This window comes from Lasioglossum baleicum, unplaced genomic scaffold (assembly GCF_051020765.1).
Source record: "Lasioglossum baleicum unplaced genomic scaffold, iyLasBale1 scaffold0057, whole genome shotgun sequence".
Lineage (NCBI taxonomy): Eukaryota > Metazoa > Arthropoda > Insecta > Hymenoptera > Halictidae > Lasioglossum > Lasioglossum baleicum.
Window position 1 is genome coordinate 484,098 of NW_027469117.1, and position 20,777 is coordinate 504,874.

Here is a 20,777-nt window from a genome sequence, read left to right on the forward strand (position 1 = left end):
TTTAAACAAGAGAAGCTAGAATCCAGTGTAGGCTGGAAACTAGAAGACCAGAGAAGCGCAAAGGCCTTAGTACATTAATAGCTCAAGCAAAGCGATTGTTTTACAGTAGCGAAAGTGTTAACCGCTCAAGCGAATCGGGAGTTCGAAAAGCAACTGAATAACGGTAATCAGCGGGGAACTACGAGCTAGGACGGTCGAGAGGAGAGGTGAAGCGGGCCGGTATTGTCTCGAGACATTGTTGTCATTTAGGCAAACCCGTCTCGGCCTTCTTTCCCCTGTCCCATGCTAACTCGCGTGCCGCCGCTGAGCTCGCCCGATCCGCAACATGCCGCCCGCCTTTGTTGATCGGCACAACGAATCAACAAATTTACATAAAATTTTATTGACTATCGGTAGCGGCGCTGGGGGGGAAGAGGCAAATTTTAGCAATAGGCCGCGTAAGGACGGAAGTAGCAGTACGAACGGTTACAACGCGAACAAGTCCGTCAGAACCAGCGTGAACTTGCTCGATTCTTCCCAACGGCCATCGTGTGGGTGGAGTAGCTTCGTTGAGGATGAGGCACAAGTCTCCAGGCTTTAGATTAGGCTTCTCCTTAGTCCATTTGGCCCTTTGCTGCAAAGTCTGCAAATATTCGACGGACCAGCGATCCCAGAAATGGTCGCGTTGCTGCTGGATCATTTGCCAACGAGTTAGTCGGGAAGCGCGGACATCCGACAAGGAAGGTTCGGGAATAGCAGTTAGGGGAGAACCTATCAGAAAGTGGGCTGGGGTCAAGGCGGTGAGATCGGTAGGTTCGTCGGTTAGCGGAGTAATTGGACGAGAATTTAAGCAAGCCTCGATCTGTGTCAACAATGTAGACATCTCCTCAAAGGTGAGGAGAGTCTCACCGATAACGCGCCGGAGGTGGTACTTCACCGACTTGACCGCAGCCTCCCAGATACCTCCAAAATGAGGTGCAGAAGGAGGGTTGAACACCCAATCAGTCCCGGCTACAGCTAAAGCTTGGCGAGTTTTCAGCATTTCCTCATTGGAAGTGTTAAGCATTCGCCGCAATTCTTTATCGGCACCTACAAACGTTGTTCCGCAATCGCTTCGAATAGAGGCGCAGAGACCGCGACGAGAAACAAAGCGACGATAAGCAGCGAGGAAAGCTTCGGAAGAGTAGTCGCAGACTAACTCAAGGTGTACAGCACGGGTAGCGAGGCATACAAAAACCGAGACGTAAGACTTGCGTGTCCGTGCACCGCGTCCAGGCGAAAACTTCGTGTTGAAGGGTCCTGCATAATCGACTCCAGTATGATAGAAGGGGCGCGTAGGTGTAACGCGCGAGTAGGGGAGATCGCTCATTAGTTGCTCGGAAGTTTTAGCTCGCCATCGCCAACATTTTAAACACCCGTGAATGTGTTTTCGAACCGCTCGGCGGCCGCGAGGGATCCAATACATACGGCGTAAATTGGACAAAGTAAGCTGTGTTCCGCCATGCAACAATCTCTCGTGGAAGTAGAAGATAATCAGCGAAGTTACTTTGCTTTTTTCCGGCATAATGATCGGGTGTTTCTCATCATAATCTAGGAGAGAGTGTTTCAATCGACCGCCAACGCGTAATAGTCCACGATCATCCAGGAATGGACTGAGACGGACGAGGGGTCCCCGGAGAGGGGAACGGGATCCTTCTAAGCAAGCAATCTCTGTAGAGAAAAAACGCCGTTGCTCGCACCGAACTATCGTAAGTCGAGCGTTATCAAGTTCGTCGGTACGTAGGCAGGTATCCTTCACTGTAGAAGTTCTTCGAGCGCAGTTGATGAAACGCAAGCACCAAGCAACTGACCGCAAGAGGCGCATGAAGGACGAATAACGAGAGAATAGTTCTGTCGTTTAGGAGGAAGAGGCGGCAGCGACAGTAGTACTAAGTACAGTTTTCTCAGAGCGCCTTTCCTCCTCCGTGTCCATGACTGTAGCATAATATTCCTTGAACTCACGAGTAGAGGTGGAGAGGAAGGAAGGCCCCTGCCACCAGAGTGAATTAGTAGCAAGCGCATCCCCGCTTAAACCCCGAGAAGCGGGATCGGCAGGGTTGTCTTTAGAGCGAATGTGATGCCAAACATCAGGAGAATAGAGGTTTTGGATTTCCGCAACTCTATTAGCGACAAAAGTTTTCCATTGGGAAGGTCGACCTTGCAGCCAACTAAGAACGATTGTCGAATCTGACCAGAGATATATTTGAGCGTCGTGCAACTGCAAAACATTTCGTACGCGTTTAACTAGTCGCGAAAGAAGTACCGCGGCGCACAATTCCAGCCGCGGTAGGGATACCTGTTGAAGGGGGGCCACCTTAGTTTTTGCAATGACTAATCTTATGAGAGGTCTCGAGTCGGTTTGAAATGATCGGACGTAAACAACACCGGCATACGCTTTCTCCGAGGCATCCGCAAATCCATGTAGTTCGAGCACGTGTTTACCACTGATCCCCACCCAGCGAGGCATCCTGACAGCCGAAATCCCAGCAAGACTGTGCGAGTAAGTAGACCAGTATTTCGTCTGCGCGGGGGGCAGGGGATCGTCCCAATCGAGTTTTAAAAGCCAGAGCGTCTGCAAGAATATTTTGGCAGTAACAGTAACCGGCGCCAAAAAACCTAGAGGATCGTAGACAGAGGCCATCTCCTTCAAAACCTGTCGTTTAGTTATAGTGACCTGAGGCTCGCGAGGTTTTAAATCGAAAAGGAAGAAGTCCCCCGCGGACTGCCACCGTAGTCCCAGTAAGGTGAAGAGGTTTTCAATTGGGCGGTCACCTGATGAAGCGATGTGTTCAGCTGACAGATGGTCAAGCAACCTTGGTTCATTGGAAGTCCACTTCCTCAGGGTGAAACCGCCCGCCTTGAGAGCGGCAATTAATTGTTTTTGGACTTCTAAAGCCTCATCAATAGTCGAGGCTCCGGAAAGCACATCGTCCATGTAAACATCTGACCTTAAACAGGAGGCGGCCAGCGGGAAGCGACTCTCCTCGTCAGAACTGAGCTGTCGGATTGTACGCATAGCAAGATAGGGAGTGCAAGCTAGACCGTAAGTGACCGTACGTAGCCGATACTCGTCCACCTCACCGTCAGAATCGCGTCGCCACAAGATGCTCTGGGCGTGGCGATCCTCGTCAGCAAGCCAGATTTGCCGATACATCTTTTCCATATCGGCGGCAAAAACTATAGCATGGCAACGCCAACGGAGCAGGAGATCAGGAATCTCAGGCAACAAGTTGGGTCCAGAATGGAGAATATCGTTTAGAGAAATGCCGGTTGTAGTTTTACTAGAGCCATTAAAAACGACGCGTAGTTTAGTCGTAGAGCTTGACTCTCGCCAAACGCCGTGATGCGGCAGATAGTAATTTTTTGTATTTTCTCTAATACCCGTAGCAAGTTCCATATGATTGAGATGGAGATATTCATCGAGAAAAGAGCGGTACCTTGCAGCAAAGTCTCCGGAATTTAAGAAGCGTCTCTCTAGTTTTGAGAGCATTATAGCAGCTGTTTTTCGAGAATCACCTAGCACCGTGAAAGCTCTCTTGAACGGTAGTCGGACGATGTATCGGCCCGTCTGGTCACGCGTGTGAGTACGAACAAAATGATTCTCGCACTCGTCTTCATCCGCGGTAAGCTCAGCAGAGGGGGGAGGAGCAGCTACTTCCTCTAATGACCAAAATCTTTGCAGCAGAGTGCTGATATCATCGTCGACCGAGCAATGTAGTATAATACGACGAGGGTTTGAAGGAGAAATGTTGGATTCTCCCGGCGATCCGGTAACAATCCAACCAAGTGTGGTAGCTTGGGCGACGGGGGAACCCGCCGCTCCCTGACGCAGACCTTCGCGAATAATCAGCGCGTAAATATCGGCTCCAAGCAAAAGCTCGATGGGTTGTCGCGAAGTGATTTCCGGATCAGCAAGTTCTAGATCATTGAGATGCGGCCACGTGCTCGAACCAGCGGTTATAGGTGGCTCGTAAGACGAAAGTCGAGGAAGAATAACAGCGTCTACAGCATATGAAACAGTGGGGTCGAGTCTCGATGACACGGTCAAATTCACCCTGCCTCGAGGTCGACTTCGCATCGAATCTACCCCTTCCAACGGTATGTTAAACGGTTTACGCGGTAGTTTAAATCGTTGCACGATGCTTTCCCCAATCAAAGAGACTTCGGAACACGGGTCTATTAAAGCGCGGACAAAAATTCTTTCGCCCGGACAAACCTCTATTCCCACGATAGCAGTAGCTAAAATTAGAGTTTGGCTCATTCGCGTGCAGTTCACTGTTTTAGTGACAGGCTTAGATACGGAGGATGAAGCATCGAAATTATCTCCCGAGTGAGGACTTTCGTGAGGAATATGAAGGGCAGTATGATGCTTGCCTACGCAGGTTTGACAGCGCTTACTTGACTTGCAATCGCGTACATGGTGGTTTGACAAACAATTGAAACAGAGATTGTTTTCTATTACCACTTTTCTCCTCTCCGGGGGCGTAAGACTCTTAAACGCAGGGCAAAACAGTACAAAATGATCCTTTTGGCAAAGGCGACATCGCGAAGCTCCGGGTGTTCCCGTGACGGCGTGCACCGTCGGTCGGCGGTTTGTCCCGCGAGGAGTAGCAGATGGAGTGGGGGCCCGTCTCTCAGCAGATGGAGTGGGGGGCCTTCTCGCCGTAGAAGTAGATGGAACAGCGAGGTGTGACGAAGCAGCGGTAGCAAGCAAGTTGCAAGAGGGCAGCGAAGAAACAGTCAACGACCGCAAGCGTGCCCTCAGAAATTCGGACAGTTGGGAAAAGGTCGGCATCTCCTCCTTTCCCTCCAGAGTTGTCTCCCAGCTCAATCTCGTCTCTCCATCTAGTCGTTGGACAGTGATGAAATTGAGCCAATCGCTCCAATGCTCGACAGGACGTTTGAGAGCAGCTAACGCTTCAACGGCGTTTCTCGTTCCGTTCAGCAACGTTTTTAGCTCTGCAGCAGACTCCGTTTTCATCGAAGGTAGCGACAAAAGCACGCCCAGTTGTGCATTTACGAGAATTGCAAGGCTATCATATTCCTTCTCGAGCAACTTCCAAGCCCGCGAGAAGTCCTCATCGGTGACGGGAATGTGGTTTAGTAGTTCAGCAGGCTCCCCAGTAACGTTCGTCTTTAAGTAGTGTAGCCGTTCGACATCGGTAAAGATCGGGTTATTGATCACCAACGATCGGAAGAGGTCTCGGAAGCTGGTCCATTGCGTAAAATTGCCGTCGAAAGGGACGAGAGCAATTTTGGGCATAGATTGCCTTTTAGGTTGCTGAGGGGCGGCAACTGTTCCAAGTTGAACTGTAGCTGGTCCCAGCAGCTGCTTTAACCCAGCCTTCTCATTGATGTAGGCTTCCTCCGTCTCGTCGTAGAGGTTATTAGCAAAATAGGTGGATTTCAGAAGCGCAGCGTCTTCTTTAGCGCGAAGTTTATCATCGTTAGAGGTAAACTCCAGCCAGTATGTCTCTAGGAGTTCCAATCTTGCTTCGACGGTATCCCGAGTAATTTTGTCGGCTCCCTTTTTTTTCAGGTTCTCGATCATACGCGAGATTCGTGTCGCCAACGTTTCTTGCTTTTTTAGGACGGCATCCATATTTAGTTGTCGGGTAGCAACTTGAAAACGTCTAGCGAAAACCGTTGAAAGTCACGACTGTTTTCGGACGAGGTCGAATAACACGAACCGAACTAGCGACCGTTAAATTCAAAAGGTAGCACTTCCACGACACGTTTTTAGACTTTTAGCACCAAAATCCGGCTCGAAGGACCACTAATTTATGTAAAGGAATAGAAGGGAGTAGTGTATCTATGGGGATTCTAACTCAGGAAGTGAATTTCCGTTGTCGTGAAATAGCGTTCGGCTCTGACGCGTGGCGCCATCTTGATTTCTTGCGGTTTTCCTTATCATTATCATTTCCTTATGATTTCCGACGCGCCTTGCTTGCTACCTTGCGGTTTTCCTTATCGTTATCATTTCCGGTGTCGGCGCGTGCCGTCTTTGTTTCCTTATCTTTTTCCGCGTTTTATTATTCTGTAAATATTATGTAGGTCAATCTTTTGGGTGGGGGAACACATCGTGTCTTGCAAGGATCGATTGATGGGGTCATCGTCCTTGTGGTTTTCCTTATCTTTTCCGGACCTAATTAGTTGCAATATTATGTGAAGCAATTTCCTTATCATGTTCGGTGAGGATTATATCATGTCTTTACGGGAAAGAGAGAGAGACTTTTATTTCTCTTAGGAGCATATGATTGTAGAAGAGGTATTTCTATTGTGAGAATAATAAAGCCGGGGGAACCACCCTGGTCCAGAATTGGTATAGACTTTTTTCTCTTAGGAGTATATGATTGTAGAAGAGGTATCCTCTGATTATTTTCTACCAAGTTAAAAACTGTAAGAGAGAGATTCGATGCAATTATAGCTCTGTTTTATCAAAAAACAGAGAGAGGTTTTATTGTAGCGATCTCTCTCATGGTTTTACTTCAGCATTTAATCTTGCGTTTTTAATTATGCTTAAAATCTAAACCGCTGTTTTGTGCAGCTGCAAGACGTAGTTATCGCGCTGTTTCATAAAACAGTGAGAAAGGTCCTATTGTAACGATCTTTCTCTTATGGTTTTGCATTTCCTTCCTCATTTAATCTCGCGTTTTCTACCGGTGTTTAAAAGGAGGCGACGGTCAAATGCATTTTCAGTTTGCAATCATGTTGAGTATAATGGTGCCAGGAGAGCCACGTTTCGTGGTCGTTGACAAAAATCTGTCATTAAACGAGCTGTTGAGCGTGCTGGTAAGTATCGTGTGTTCATCACTGTGTTATCGTGAAATATATTTTTCAAACAAAATTTACACTGTACGTTTATCTTACAGACATTTGATACAAACTACGAACGGTGCGTGTTTATTCGCGGTTGGCGATTAAATATGCGTCGCTGTCGCGAGGAGGTGGAGGAGTGGGATGGGGAGTTCGTTACATCAATTGCAACGTTATTTGAGTGGCAAGTATTATTTATTTTTTTACAATACAAGATTAAATATTAAAAATAATGTTTTTTTCTTTCAGTGGTCCGGACTGCTAGTTTGCTGCTGCATTTCTCTCAAAAATCTGTGCATACGTGGTTTCTGGGTGTCTTCCTAAATAAATATTTTTTTAATTTATAAAAACATTTCTTAATTAATTTTCTTTTAAAAAAAATTTTTTTTTACCTGGTATCCGCACACGTCTATCCCTCTCGGTTGTGGCGTTATTGCGCTAGGGTTAGCTCCGATCGGTACGTTACCACAGTTCGCCCCGTGAACGTATCCGCAGCATCTGGACCAGATGCGGTGCTCATTCATGGGAACGTCGCCATCTTTCCATCGATGCAGCATTATACCACATTCGAAGCATTTGACGAGATCTTCGTCGCACAAGGAGAAAAATCCTGCGGCTGCGAGGTCTTCAGGTTTGACGATGTGTGAATAACGCCATGAACGGAAAGTTTGGAGTCTGTCGCGCTCGAGACGCAAATCAGGTGTGGGGTCCGGTATCTCAATCATTTTTTTTTTAAACGCTGGGTGAAAGAAGTGAGTTACGTTTTTTTTATATAATTGTTTAGCCATGCTCGAAATGTTTGCACTTCGCGCAGACAGCAATGGTACGGTTTTGAAGAGCGTTTTGTCCAACAGTGAAGTTTACACGGTACGTGAGCAGTTCGGTACATGGGATCGTGGACTAATACATCGTATTTTGGACATCCTAAATTTTCCAAATTTATCGAGTTTATTTCTAATTTTCGAAGGATGTCTCTCTCGAAACACCCACCTTTGTACGCTACGACGGGATTCGCGTGATCGCGCACAAAATTGCGTATAACATCGAACACGTCGTTCTGTTGATATTTTTCATAGCCGAAATCGATAAATGGAATCCCGTGTACAAAATTGCTTACGTACCGTGTCGACTTTTTGTCAGCATCTGATAAACGATGAAAGTTTATTCCCAAACGAAATTCAGCGAGTTCGAACGAGCCGTCGTAAACATTGATAATGGCTAATTCTTTGCATAAAAATTTTCTCTCGACAATGAATCCATCCATGTCAATGATTTGGGTGATTTGAGCCATCTAAATAAAAAATGTTTTCTAACCAATGATTGATTTCTGTATAAAATAAAAATTGTACTTACCGTGAAATGGAGCGAAGATCACACGTTCGCTGAATAACGACGACTGTGGGAGAGAGTCATCTATAGTATATATAATACCCCCACCACTATACTTATCGGTGTGAAAATAAATATGGAGGAGATTTTTTGTTTATTCGATTAATAAAAAGATGTTTTTCCATTGTTTATTTATTAAAAGATTCATTTTCACATTTATTCGATTAAAATATTGTTAACGGTAGTTTAAATAATTTTTCGCACAATGTTCGTCAATGGATTGTACTCCACGATGCAGTCGTGTATCATCAAGCAGTATGCGGTTGTCGAGGGGGCAATGTTGGCTCGACATTCGAATTCGATTCGCACGTCGATCGTGGCATTTTTCAGCGCTTCGTTTTGCCGAGAACAATCGAGAACGATGAATGGACCGTATTTCAGGAAATCTATGACGTTGAGTAGCGCCTCGGCGTTTCCATAGTATGATTCTTGGAATTTTGTATACATATCGTAGAGCAGCGCGTATTTGTCTTTTTCGAAATCAACATTTAGATCATCGTACGGATAGGTTTCCGAATTCAAGTAGAGCCGAATATTGGCTAATGCGCAATGATCGAAATGCGTAGCTGTTTTCGTTAAATTATTCTTTCGCGCGGTTTGTAAAGCGAATATCACGTATCGCGGTTTTTCCATTTGCGGAGCTGTTTTTATGGCCCATGTGTGCTTCGTAGTCGCCTGGAGCAGAGGATACTCGTACAGTTCCCATGATCGAAAGCTCATATCGATCGGCTTGTCGTTGCCCAGAATACGTAACATCGACAGCTTATTTATTTCATCCAACGTGACGTGTGGCATTCGCCATTGAATTTTGTATAGATCCAGAACGGGTTTCGCATTTTCGGAAGAACTGTACAACGCGTTTGTGTTGGTACGCGAGCGAATTAAAATCAATTCGTGGCGGGCGTTTATTACAACGCGTTTGTAGTCTTCGCAGAAGCCCAATAACATGCTCATAGGTATGCAAAAGTTGAAGTTTATCGCCGCTGTGGTTGTCGCGGTTTTCCTCTGCGCCTCGGTGTTATGCGTCCAGCCCGCGTTGGATAACGCGCTGCTTCTCGTCGTGGACAGGCTCACGTAGTTCTTCAGAGTCGTTGTAGTACCAGGATTTCTGGACCGATCGATTTCAACGCCGTTCAATTCGTAGCGTATTTCCTCGAACATAAACGCAACGGCATTGTTATCGAGAGCCGCCGATTCGATTGTTGATCCCGCTGGTAATTCAAGTTTCCCAGGCAAACTAAGTTTTCCCTCGACGTATAGGAAGCTTCTGCACGGGAGCGTGTACAAGTCTTGCTGTTGAATTGGTATGCGTATCTCATCGTTGTTTTCAAACGTTGTGTTGGCATATGGATTGTATGTGTGCAGCTCGATCTTCGTTATTCGATTGTCGAAGATCGGCGCTTCGGAGATGCTCAAAATGTCCTCGAACATGGTGAAAAAAACACTTTTTTCCTCTTTCACTTGTTTTTAACAACGAATCCCAAAGATTTCAGATACTCTGCGTTTCTCGCGGTCAGTTTTTTACACTCGTTTGGTTTCTTATGAATTGATGTGTTCTTCTTCAAGGTCGTATTGTTATGAATTAACATTGCTTCGTCGCATGTGTAGTCGTACCGTGATTTCTTCACCGCGAAAATCGATCAAACGTCCGGCTTGGTCCACGATGCGAATCGTTAAATCATCGATTGCTCGCACAACGATTGGAAGGTAAATGACTCGCGTGGGCGTTTCGGACAATTTATACCCCGGCGGTACCTTGGGCGCGAACTCATGTATCGTGTGAACGAGTTTGCCGTTGTCGTACGATCCGGTGGTTACGTTACATTCTACTCGAATGATGTTCACGTTAATGATATTCACAGGCGCGTTCGATGCGTGCCACGTGTTCGGCGATAAAACGCGGTTCGCGGAAAATCCCAGAATGGACCCCACGCTGTGAGGCTTCGCAAAGTTTATCCGAAACTTGCTGATAATTTCGCTTTTCATGGTGTTGTTGTTAGCCTGCAGGACCAGCGGATATTCATTATCGGCATCTTTGAGAGGATATCGCGTGCGTATTTCATGCCTCAAGTACGCGTTTATCGCTTCCAATTCGTACGAGCCGTCGGGGATGATGATCTCTTCGTCTCTGTCGCCGAAGTAGAATAGATTGTTACCGATGCTAGCGCTGATGTTCGGTATCGTGTAATAAGTTTGCAAATCGAGCAATCCCAGCTCGTATTCGTCGTTGTCCAGATTTATAGGTGGAAAGTGCTGAGACGACAGAATGCTGCTTCTTCCCGACAACGTGAACGTGAATGACCTTTGCATCTTTACGACTCGCGGAGAAATTTCACACACAGTTGTCCGCGCACGCTTTCGTCGTAGTTTTGAAAACGTCTGTGATTATACGAGATTGTCGCGTTCGCGCCAAAGTAGCGAATCAACTCGACCGGCGGGCGAAGATTCCCAAAACTATCGAAGTATTTGACACGCGAGCCGTGTTTTATGTATGCAACCCAGTGCGTTCCGGGTCCGCGACTATTATCTAGATTGACGATACCTCGCTCGTTTACCCATGCGCGTTCCGGCAAATTGTCACGCATAAAAACCCCGCGAAAATGTGGTAATCTTTCACACGCTGTCGTCAATTCGACGTCCGTCGTCGTGTTGTCTTTCTTTTTTTTTTTTCTCTTAATCTTCCTCAAGCCTTCTCCACGCGTATACGGCGCGAGACGTAACCCGCGACCCTCCATGGTGCGATTGTGTCGCTCGGCTTCTTGCAATTGTTTCTTCGCGGCTTTCGCGGCGTTTATAGCTTTTACTACTCCCGCGGCGCCGCCCGTCAATGCTCCGATAGCCGACAAAGCGGGCAACAGCAGCGGTAGAAAACCACCGCGTTTGGCGATTGGGAGAATTCGTTTTTTTCGCCTTTTCTCGCATTTCTTTAGGCCCATGCCTAATTTCGTTTTAGCTTTCATGGCTGCCAACACAGCAGCCGCAGACACCTTCTCTCCGAACGAAGCGTCTCCGGACTTTATGCGCTGTAGCGCTCGATCCGCCAAAATATTGTCGGCCACGTGACGATCACCCAGATCCTTGTGCAGCGAATACGCTATGTCGTGCTCGCGACAGGCAGCGTCCAACGGATTTATTCCACGGTCCCCACGGGCTAATCGTGCACGCAGTTTCGTACCAGGACCGCAGAATTGATAACTAGGTATATGCAATTCGAACGGTAACGCGTTTACAGCTCTGTTTAAAAGCCCCTTACCGAGGCGCGGCATAAACTGCTTTTAAAAAAAAGAACACGAATCCTTTTTTCACGGGGGTCGGAGGGGGACTGATACCAACAATGTTCGAGCTCTCGTATAAATACTACCCACCACCCATCGAATCAATCGAAGCATGCGTTTCGTAAAGCAATCTTTGGATATTCGTGTTCCGACGCGTCGCGCGTTCGACGATCACTCCGAGGCGATGCGAAAACATGGATCATTGTTACCCGGTAATGTACGATGTGTGATAAGCGGTCCGTCAGGATGTGGTAAAACGAACGTTATGATTAGCCTGTTGGAGAGCGCGAACGGATTACGATTCTCCAATGTATACGTGTACTCGAAATCGTTGCGCCAGCCAAAATACCAATACTTGAGCAGACTGTTCTCATCCGTGGGGAAGGATGTGGGCTACTTCGCGTTTGCTGACAACGTTGACGTAATCCCTCCCGCAGAAGCACGGCCCGATTCGATATTCATCTTCGACGATGTGGCGTGCGATGAGCAAGATATCATGCGAGAATATTTCGCGATGGGTAGACATTCGCACGTCGATTGCTTTTACCTGGGACAGTCGTATGCGAGAATACCTAAACATTTAATTCGCGACAATGCTAATCTGCTGATTCTGTTTAAACAAGATGCCATGAACCTGCGACACGTTCATCAGGATCATGTAAATACCGATATGCCGTTCGAAACGTTTAGCGCGTTATGCATGAATTGTTGGCGAAAGAGGTATGGATTTCTCGTAATCGATAAAGACAGTCCTGTCAGTCGAGGTCGTTACAGACGCGGATTTAACGAGTTTGTCGTACTGTAACGGACACATTTGCTCGATAAGAGCCGTTGGAGTCACATCTCCGATATGTCATCGAAGAAGAGGAGCTCCGATATGTCGTCGAAGGAGAAGAAGAGGAGTTCCGATATGCCGTCGAAGGAGAAGAAGCTGCGAGCTTCGATCGCGAACGAAATAGCGAAGACCAGCGATACCATACGGAAAAAGTATTTAGCGTTGAAAGTTGGGAAAATGGCTACCCAGGAGAATTTGCAAGCAAATTTACAACCGATCGTCGAACCGTTGAAACAGTTAGTTAAAAATACAGCTACCGCCGAACCGAGCGACGACGACAACGTGTTCGACGACATTAAGGAGTCTCCATTGCGAAAAAAAAGAAGATTCTCGGATATTAAGGGAACGCCGTCGTCCATTATGAAAAAAAGAAGAAGAATAAAGAAGAAAAAGAATGACAAAGTCAGTTCGAGAAATATATATGTTGACGACGACGACGACGACGACGATGACGACGAGCCGATGATGGTACCGCGACAGGAGGAGGAGGATACCTTCCAATCACCGCGCACTCCATCTTTGGAATCTTCTATGCGTAATATTTTTGAAAATCCTGAAATTCATCACGAGGAAAATCAACAGCTATCTGAGAATTTCGGACCTTTGGCGCGCGAATATTTACAAAAATTTTTTACCGGCCCAACGAAAAATTCCGACAACGTGTACGGAGTATATCTGCAGGACGATAAGCTGATGCTGGGAAATTCAACGTTTGAGGTGGCCAACAACGATGATATCATCATTAGAGGGCTACGGTACAGAGGGACTCGCGGTCTTTACGAATTGATATTCAATAAAGTACCCGACGAGCAGGCGTGCACCGAGGATGATAAGAACGCGTACAAAAGAATTCTCGTTATTACACAAGCGCATCGACGCGGGAATCAGATAATGGGAAACAAAGGTTTCAAGTATAGAAAAATTATAAAACCGTTGTTTTCGTCGCCAAGTGGAAGGGGTATTCAGCTTCCAACTTTTATGCGCGTGACCGACCATCCAATCGATTACGTGCATTGGGACGATCCGAACGAACTCGTCGATCGTCTGAGATTGTTGACGGCTTCGAGGAACGCTGGCCATTCGGGGCATAACAACGAAATAATGTCGATAATCGAGGAACTTCGCGAGGCTGGTTTAATTATAAATTAAAGTTTACGAGTTGACGACATGTCAGTCGATAAAATTGTGGCATTGTTGCGGCTGGATAAAATGCGCGTTCGTTTGAATTGCTGCGAAACGAATCAAACGATATCCTCGGGAGGAGAAGACGACGGTGAAAACTGGAACCTGAGATTTCATCATCTGGAGACGAAACTGGACGAGATATATCAACAAATACTACGGATCGAAAAGCAGTTGTACGAGTTGGTGACGGTAGGAAAACCACAAGGTAGCAAGAGATAAGGTATTTCGCAGGAAACAGCATATCAGGCGGTCGAAGAAGTCTAAAAAAATGTATGTCAACAAATTTGGTACATCGTTTCGTGAAACGAACAAGCGAAAGTTGGATGTTCCTTTCTATTCGTTACAAAAATATGTACACGATAACGCAATATGTTTGAACAACGCTAATTTGTACGATGCGAATGGAGCTGGGATCGAGCGTGTGGCGTATCCCACCGCAAACGATCACGCGACGACCAAATCGTACGTCGATGACATTGTAAAACGCGGTGACGAATATGTTAAATCAAAGGTGGAAATATACGTGTTGGACAATGTGACGAGACTGGACAAAAAACTGAAAACATCCGAAGGAACGTTGAAGTCCGAGATCATGGAGAAACTGAACAAACAACTAAAAACGTTAAGGTCCGAAATCGTGGAGAAACTGAGCAAAGACCTGAAAACATCTAACGAAACGTTGAGGTCCCAGATCGTGCAGAAACTGGGCAAAGACCTGAAAACATCGGAAGAAACATTGAGGTCCGAGATCACGAAGAAACTGGACAAAGACCTGAAAACCTCTAACGAAACGTTTAGGTCAGAAATCACGAAGAAACTGGACAAAGCAGTGAGAGCTCGATTCCATATCTAGGTAGCGAGAACAAGTACTGTGTGGTAAGTCTAGATCAGAGGTTCCCCCTCCCAGGTCTCATATCAAGATTTCTAAGAAAGTTCTAAAATATAACAATGGCATCTCCCCACCACCACCTCCCTAGAAGGAGCGAGAGAGAGAGAGTGAGAATCATGTCATTGCGTGGTGGCAATTCAAGAAGGAAACGTCGTACTCTCTCTCTCTCTCTCTATCTCATCACGATGAGCATTAACAAATCATCCTACGAACTTATAAGAAAAGTTATTCGGGACGTTACGTCGAATATCGGCAAGGAAGAACGGAATTTCGATTGCAAGGAAGCGAACAATCCCATCCCGTTCAATAGATTGTTGTTGGATCTTTTAAGCTCGATACGTAAACACGCTGTGATCATGACGGATAAAAAAGACGCGTACTTCGATGCGGAGTTTCTATCTATCCAAAATGTGAAAGCCCCCGCTAAGAAGACTGACGCGGCAACGAAAGGCTACGTGGATGATCTTGTCGCCAGCAGCAAAGCGATGGCTAGCAACAACGAATTTTTCGATGCGAAATCTCAACGTATTAAAAATTTGGGGACACCAACCGACGAGAACGATTCGGCAACGAAACTCTACGTCGATAAGACGATCGATTTGTTGAGAAAAGTGTTTGCAGACGAATTTAATAAGAGCGCCGAGGATATTCACGACACGCGAGACAAGATCGAGCACATCCATGAAATCGTAACGGACAACGAGCTCGCCGATAAATCGATGGTGGCGAAACTGAAAGACATTGAGGAATGCATGCAACAGAATCAAGAAAAGCTGTCGGAGTTTGAAACGAAGATAGAGCATAATTATGGTGGAATTCTCCGTGAAAAATTTATCGAGCTCGAGGACAGGTTGATCGAAGTATTGAAGTACGAGCAGAGGGTGGATCATGAAAAATTGGACGCTGTTGCGAAATTTTCCGATAAACTCAGCGATAGACTTTCAGCCGTGGAACATAAAATCGACAACAAGTTGGAAAGAAGACTATTAAACTTGAAGAATACGCTGCTTGGTAAAATCAGTGATGTGAAGGACACGGTGAACGCGGACAAGTTGAGCCAGGGAAAGTTGATGCTTCTTGAAAACAATGTGGCGGATATGCAACAAAAATTCGCAACTGGCGGTTATGAAACCGGTCAGGAATTGGATAAGAGATTTGAAATGCATAGAGAGAGCATGCACAAGAGATTGGCCGAGCTGACGGGAGAGGGAAATATAACTGGGAAATTTGAAGATTTCAAGAAAAGTTTAAACGAGAAATTCGAAGAAATATATGTGCAAATGCGACGTATCGAGGAGCAGCAACAAGAAATGATACGCGCAGCTTTCGACGAGCTAGATAGTCGAGTGCATCGACGCTTCGAGGACTGGAAAGAATCGATTGAAAAGAGACTAATCGGCGATGAGTAAAGAAAAAGTGAAATTGGTAGAAGAGCTGCACGCCCCGGCGAGACGTTTCTTCCCGCGTAGACGGGTGATCGTGCGAGGATTCGATGATCTTTGGCAAGCTGATATCGTCGAAGTTCAGCAATATGCGCGAGATAATCGGCGACATCGATACATTCTTACGATAATCGATGTGTTTAGCAAATACGCGTGGGCGGTTCCTTTGAAGAGTAAAAATGCGAGCGATGTGTGTAAAGCTTTCGCGTCCGCGTTGAAGAAGGATGGCAGAGCTCCGAACAACTTGCAGACCGACATGGGCAAGGAATTCTACAACGCACAGTTCCAAGAATATCTGAGAAACCACAACATCCGTCATTACTCGACCTTCAGCGCTATGAAAGCTTCCGTCGTAGAACGTTTCAACCGCACGTTGAAGAACAGCATGTGGAAATATTTCTCGTTGAGCGGAAAATATCGTTGGATCGATGCGCTTCCCACGCTGATCGAGGACTACAATAATCGAAAACACCGTACCACCCGTATGCGCCCCGCGGATGTGAACCGTAAAAATGCTGAGCATCTTCTGTCCACCGTGTACAGCAACGTGAAGATTGCCGGTCCCGCCAAATTCAAGGTGGGCGATCGCGTGCGCGTCAGCAAATTCAAAACTCTGTTCGACAAAGGATACACGCCGAACTGGTCGACGGAAATATTTAAGATCATCACGGTGAAACGAACGAATCCTGTCACGTACCTCTTGATCGATTCAAAGGACAATCCTATCGCCGGCGGATTTTATGAACACGAGATACACGCGGCTAAATACCCCGACGTATATTTAATTGAAAAAATATTGCGCAGAAAAGGAAATAAAATATATGTAAAATGGTTAGGGTTGGACGCGTCGCATAATTCGTGGATATCTAAAACTGCTATAGTTTAAAACTTCAAATATGATTTCTACTTTTTTATAAAAGATCTTTTCATGTAATTTTTATTAATAAATAATGTGTAAAACGTATTCTTCAATTTTTTTCCCTGACCTGAAAGAGAGAGAGAGGAAATTCTTATACAATAATAAATTTTTTTTATTTTAACGTATTCTTCAGTAACACTCTTACATTTTTCAACATTCTTCTTCTTCAGTAACACTCTTATACATTTATTCTATTAAATGATATAAAACTGATCTATTCTTCAGTAACACTCTTACATTTTTTTCAATGATATCAAACTGATCGAACACGATTTTCGTAGGTAACACAGCCTTTCCCTGTATCACTTTAGAAAAACAATTCTCTGATCACATAATTAAAATTCTGCTATCTAGAGGTCAGATCTCGAATCTTAAGAGCAATTTCATGCAGTGATCACAGAATTAAAATTCTGTCATCTAGAGGTCAGTTCTCGAATCTTAAGAGCAATTCCTTCAAAAATCCTAGTCTGTGCATATCAAGTAAGGTGGTGATCACGTGATTAAACTCAGACCAGTAACAGATGATGCAAAAGTATGATAAAGAACGAGACTGTTAACCTGGACGACATGATGTTGAATCAGTTTTACATTTTTCATTTTTTAAAAAAAAATCTCGCGAAATTAACATCGCTTAGACGCTTCTAGCGCTATAACCTCGGCGCCCAAAGTCACCAGTTCACAATCTATTAGCGAGTTTTGATCGAAAGACCGGCTCTCGACAATTGTTTTGATAAAATTTTTTACTCTAACATTTTTTGAAATAACAACGAAATCGGCAAATTTTGCAGCAACGTCCGGAACGTTGTCTACTAATCCTATATACATACTATCTATACAAAATTCTAAATTGTATATGTTACACATAGTTTTCTCAGTAATATATATATTTATGGTTGAGTTCGCTATTTTAATTAGCTCCCGTCCATTCAGATTAACCATTTCCAAGGTCAAATTATCACCAAGTTTTATGCGCTCCATATTGCTTTGAATAATCGGTTTCGCGCGCAGCAACTCTCTCCATGTTTTAATTGAAAATAGAAGTTCATTTCCACGGCTATCACCGATAGCCAGCTCCGCATAAATGTCCTCTCCGATCCGTATGCCAAGTTCCAAATATTTGAAATAATTCCCAGCTATGGAATATCTTCTACACAAAATCCGTACGGAACGTGATTGGGAACTAGTTGACAAATCGATCGGTTCTGGTTGAGAATATCTACAGCAGATTAATTTTTCAGACATCTTTCTAAATTTCTTTCACATTTTTTTTTTTTTTTTTTTATATATCTTTTTTCTACTTACATATCATCTTGGCTTTTCACAGACTCGTCAATTTTTTGACAGTTGTCGAGCTGACGACGGTTGAACATCGTTCAAACCCACACTTTTCACCGTCTCACTCTCTCACGATGTTAACGTTTTCGTGGCGGTTGGTCGAGTATTCGGCCTGACGCTCGGATTGCATTGTTTTATAGAACCATTAATCTACATACCACTTCCTTGCTACAGATAGCGGTCAACAAAGTTTTTTTTCAATCTCCATCCCAACACTTCCTTTTATGGCAATGAAACGATATTGTAATGTCCCCAAGGAAGTGTAGTGACCAAATTATCACAGATATACCGTTTATCGTCGTACGGACTTAACGCTAATTTCATTTCAGCTATGGAATACACCCGATGCTGTACCGACATTATACGTTTATTGTTAATGCTCTTTTCCGTATGATTATGAAGACACTCGACATAGTCTTCAAAACTTATATCTCTGGCTGTGGCGTTTGTCCTAATGCCTTTGATTTTTTTCGTTTCGCGGCAGGTATCATCGTCGTCGCGCACGCGAGTAGCATACATTTTCGCGCGAAGCCCCACGAACTCAGTCATAATTTTGCCCCCGTTCTCATCCTTCATTAATCCCAGCATCTTTTTGTTCGCGATCGGAACGCCGTACGCGTTGTTCTCGACATAATTACTTGTATCGTATCGATGGATATCACGTTTCATCGTCTCATACACATCGTCGCAAGCGATCTCGTATATCAGACTGTCCGTGTCCGTGTACAAAATCTTGCAATTTTGTTGGAAATTGGGATACATGTACTCGTAATGAAAGCTGTACAAATGAGTTTTTGATATATCCAATACGGACATGCCTATGTAGATGGGTTTGTGGAATTTGAGTAACAGCTTGTTTAGCTGTATCGCGACGAAATCCTCCGAAAACACGGTACAACTGTGAAAATTTGGTCTGGCTATCAATTGCTCGACACCGTATCGACCGTCCCATCGGGAAAGCAATTTCACGTTCACGTGATTTCGAACGTTCTCCATTGTTTTTCCAAACACAGCGTTGTTCATTAATTTAAACAAATTTTTAGAAAAATCGTTAGTCGCCTCGGCGCGTAATTTCGTGTTCAAATCGATATAGCCGTGCAACCATCGCGATTGTTGAAACTCTAGAATTCGATAAATTTTCTTCAATTTTAGGTTATGCTTTAAACTTTGCTGTAAATACCGATAGTGCAGAACGTATCGCTCCTTATCGCGAAGCGTTGCCATCAACTTTCTCTGCCGGCTCGAGTCGGCCGCCGTGTCGTGACTCGGACAGAACGGTAGATCCGCGTGAGCATCGTGAATTTCACTAGGATACTCTAAATCAACCTCCAAAATGTATCCTACAGGGCTGTCGATTGGAACGGATTCAACGTTGAAATTCTCTATGTCCTCCACCCATCGAAAGTCTCTGTACGGTAGAGGTTGCGACATAGCCCAACCGTATAAATTGTTAACGTCGAAATACATTAGATAGGTTGACGGTTTGCTGGAGTCATATTTTGGTAAATACTTGTTGTTTGCACACGCATATCTCTGAGAACATTGGCTCAATCCGCCGCGTATTCCTCGCTCCACGAATAAAAGCATGTCCACGTCCGTGAACAACTCCAATTCGATCTTAGTCATTTTCAGCATCACGTCCCACGCGAAACCGGGAAGCGTGTAATAATGCGCCGGATCGAGTTTATAGTTCTCGAGACAGTCGTCGCGGAAATTTTCGAAAACATCAGCCAATAACAACACATCCAATTTCAAATACAAATCGCTGTACTGTCCCAACGTTTTTATAGCGAAACGCGACCAAACCGTGCTCGCGTGAACGTAATCGGCGTCCGATATCCCCCTGTCGCAAAGCTGATTGTAAAATGCCTCGCGCGACGGCAAACACGTGTCGTTTAATTTGTCGTACGACGCCAGATAGTCGTACGGAAAGACGCCTTTTCTAGTCAAGAGATTGAAATCGTCGACGTTGAGATGATCAAATTGATTTCGTACAACGCGTAATTTGTTTTTGCCCAGATACGATGATAACTTGTCCAAACTCGAATTCAAGAACTTGAAGGAATCGATAAATCGAAACTTCAACAACTTTGCATAATTTCTCTTTTCATCTTTATTCGCAACAACTTTCGTGAACGAGATGTACCGCTCTTTTGTCAACGGCAACACAGCTATCTTACCCTCGAACGTGTTTGCTAATTTTTTAATAATGAAATGCGCATCGTAGCCGGACAAATTGTGAAAGACCACCGGTATCACGTACGAAGATTGATAACCTAAATTACACGCGATATGCGCCGGACCGCGATACGCTCCCGTAAAATGACAATGATCGTGTACTTTTGTGTCGGAACTGCTGAACGGCTGCTCGCACACATGACAATGCGTAGCCGTCTGAAAATTTAACTCCTGTCTTTCAGTTAGTTCGTCCATAGGTACCGTTTTGTCGAATATCGGCTGTAATTTATTGCTTATATCATGCAACTTTGCAGCGAACCACGCGGCACATCCCTCTTCCTTGCGACAAGCTCGATACTCGCACAAAGAAGAGTCGTAGCGGCAATGCATGTAATAACCTATGCTGAACGCGTGGTGATGCTGATACAGCGAGCGTGCTCCACGACCTTGTCCTTCCTGCTTCTCCAACAGACATTCCAAATCGGCGTAGATAACG

The 20,777-nt window shown here is 45.0% G+C and overlaps 3 protein-coding genes across 3 annotated transcripts; all 3 read right to left on the minus strand.

The window, feature by feature from the left end:
- Positions 1 to 245: 245 nt before the first annotated feature.
- Positions 246 to 5,620, minus strand: LOC143219643 (uncharacterized). The gene is made up of 5 exons (XM_076445546.1): positions 2,315 to 5,620; positions 1,981 to 2,236; positions 1,447 to 1,689; positions 507 to 1,278; positions 246 to 336 (listed from the first exon to the last, which is right to left on the minus strand). Exons 1-5 carry the CDS (start codon positions 5,618 to 5,620, stop codon positions 246 to 248), a joined length of 4,668 nt encoding a protein of 1,555 aa, XP_076301661.1.
- Positions 5,621 to 8,409: 2,789 nt separating this feature from the next.
- LOC143219644 (uncharacterized) lies at positions 8,410 to 9,654 on the minus strand. Its single transcript, XM_076445547.1, has one exon. It carries the CDS (start codon positions 9,652 to 9,654, stop codon positions 8,410 to 8,412), a length of 1,245 nt encoding a protein of 414 aa, XP_076301662.1.
- An 8,429-nt stretch (positions 9,655 to 18,083) lies between these two features.
- Positions 18,084 to 20,279, minus strand: LOC143219646 (uncharacterized). The gene has a single exon (XM_076445549.1). The coding sequence runs from the start codon at positions 19,736 to 19,738 to the stop codon at positions 18,326 to 18,328; it is 1,413 nt and encodes a 470-aa protein (XP_076301664.1). The 5' UTR covers positions 19,739 to 20,279; the 3' UTR covers positions 18,084 to 18,325.
- Positions 20,280 to 20,777: the final 498 nt, after the last annotated feature.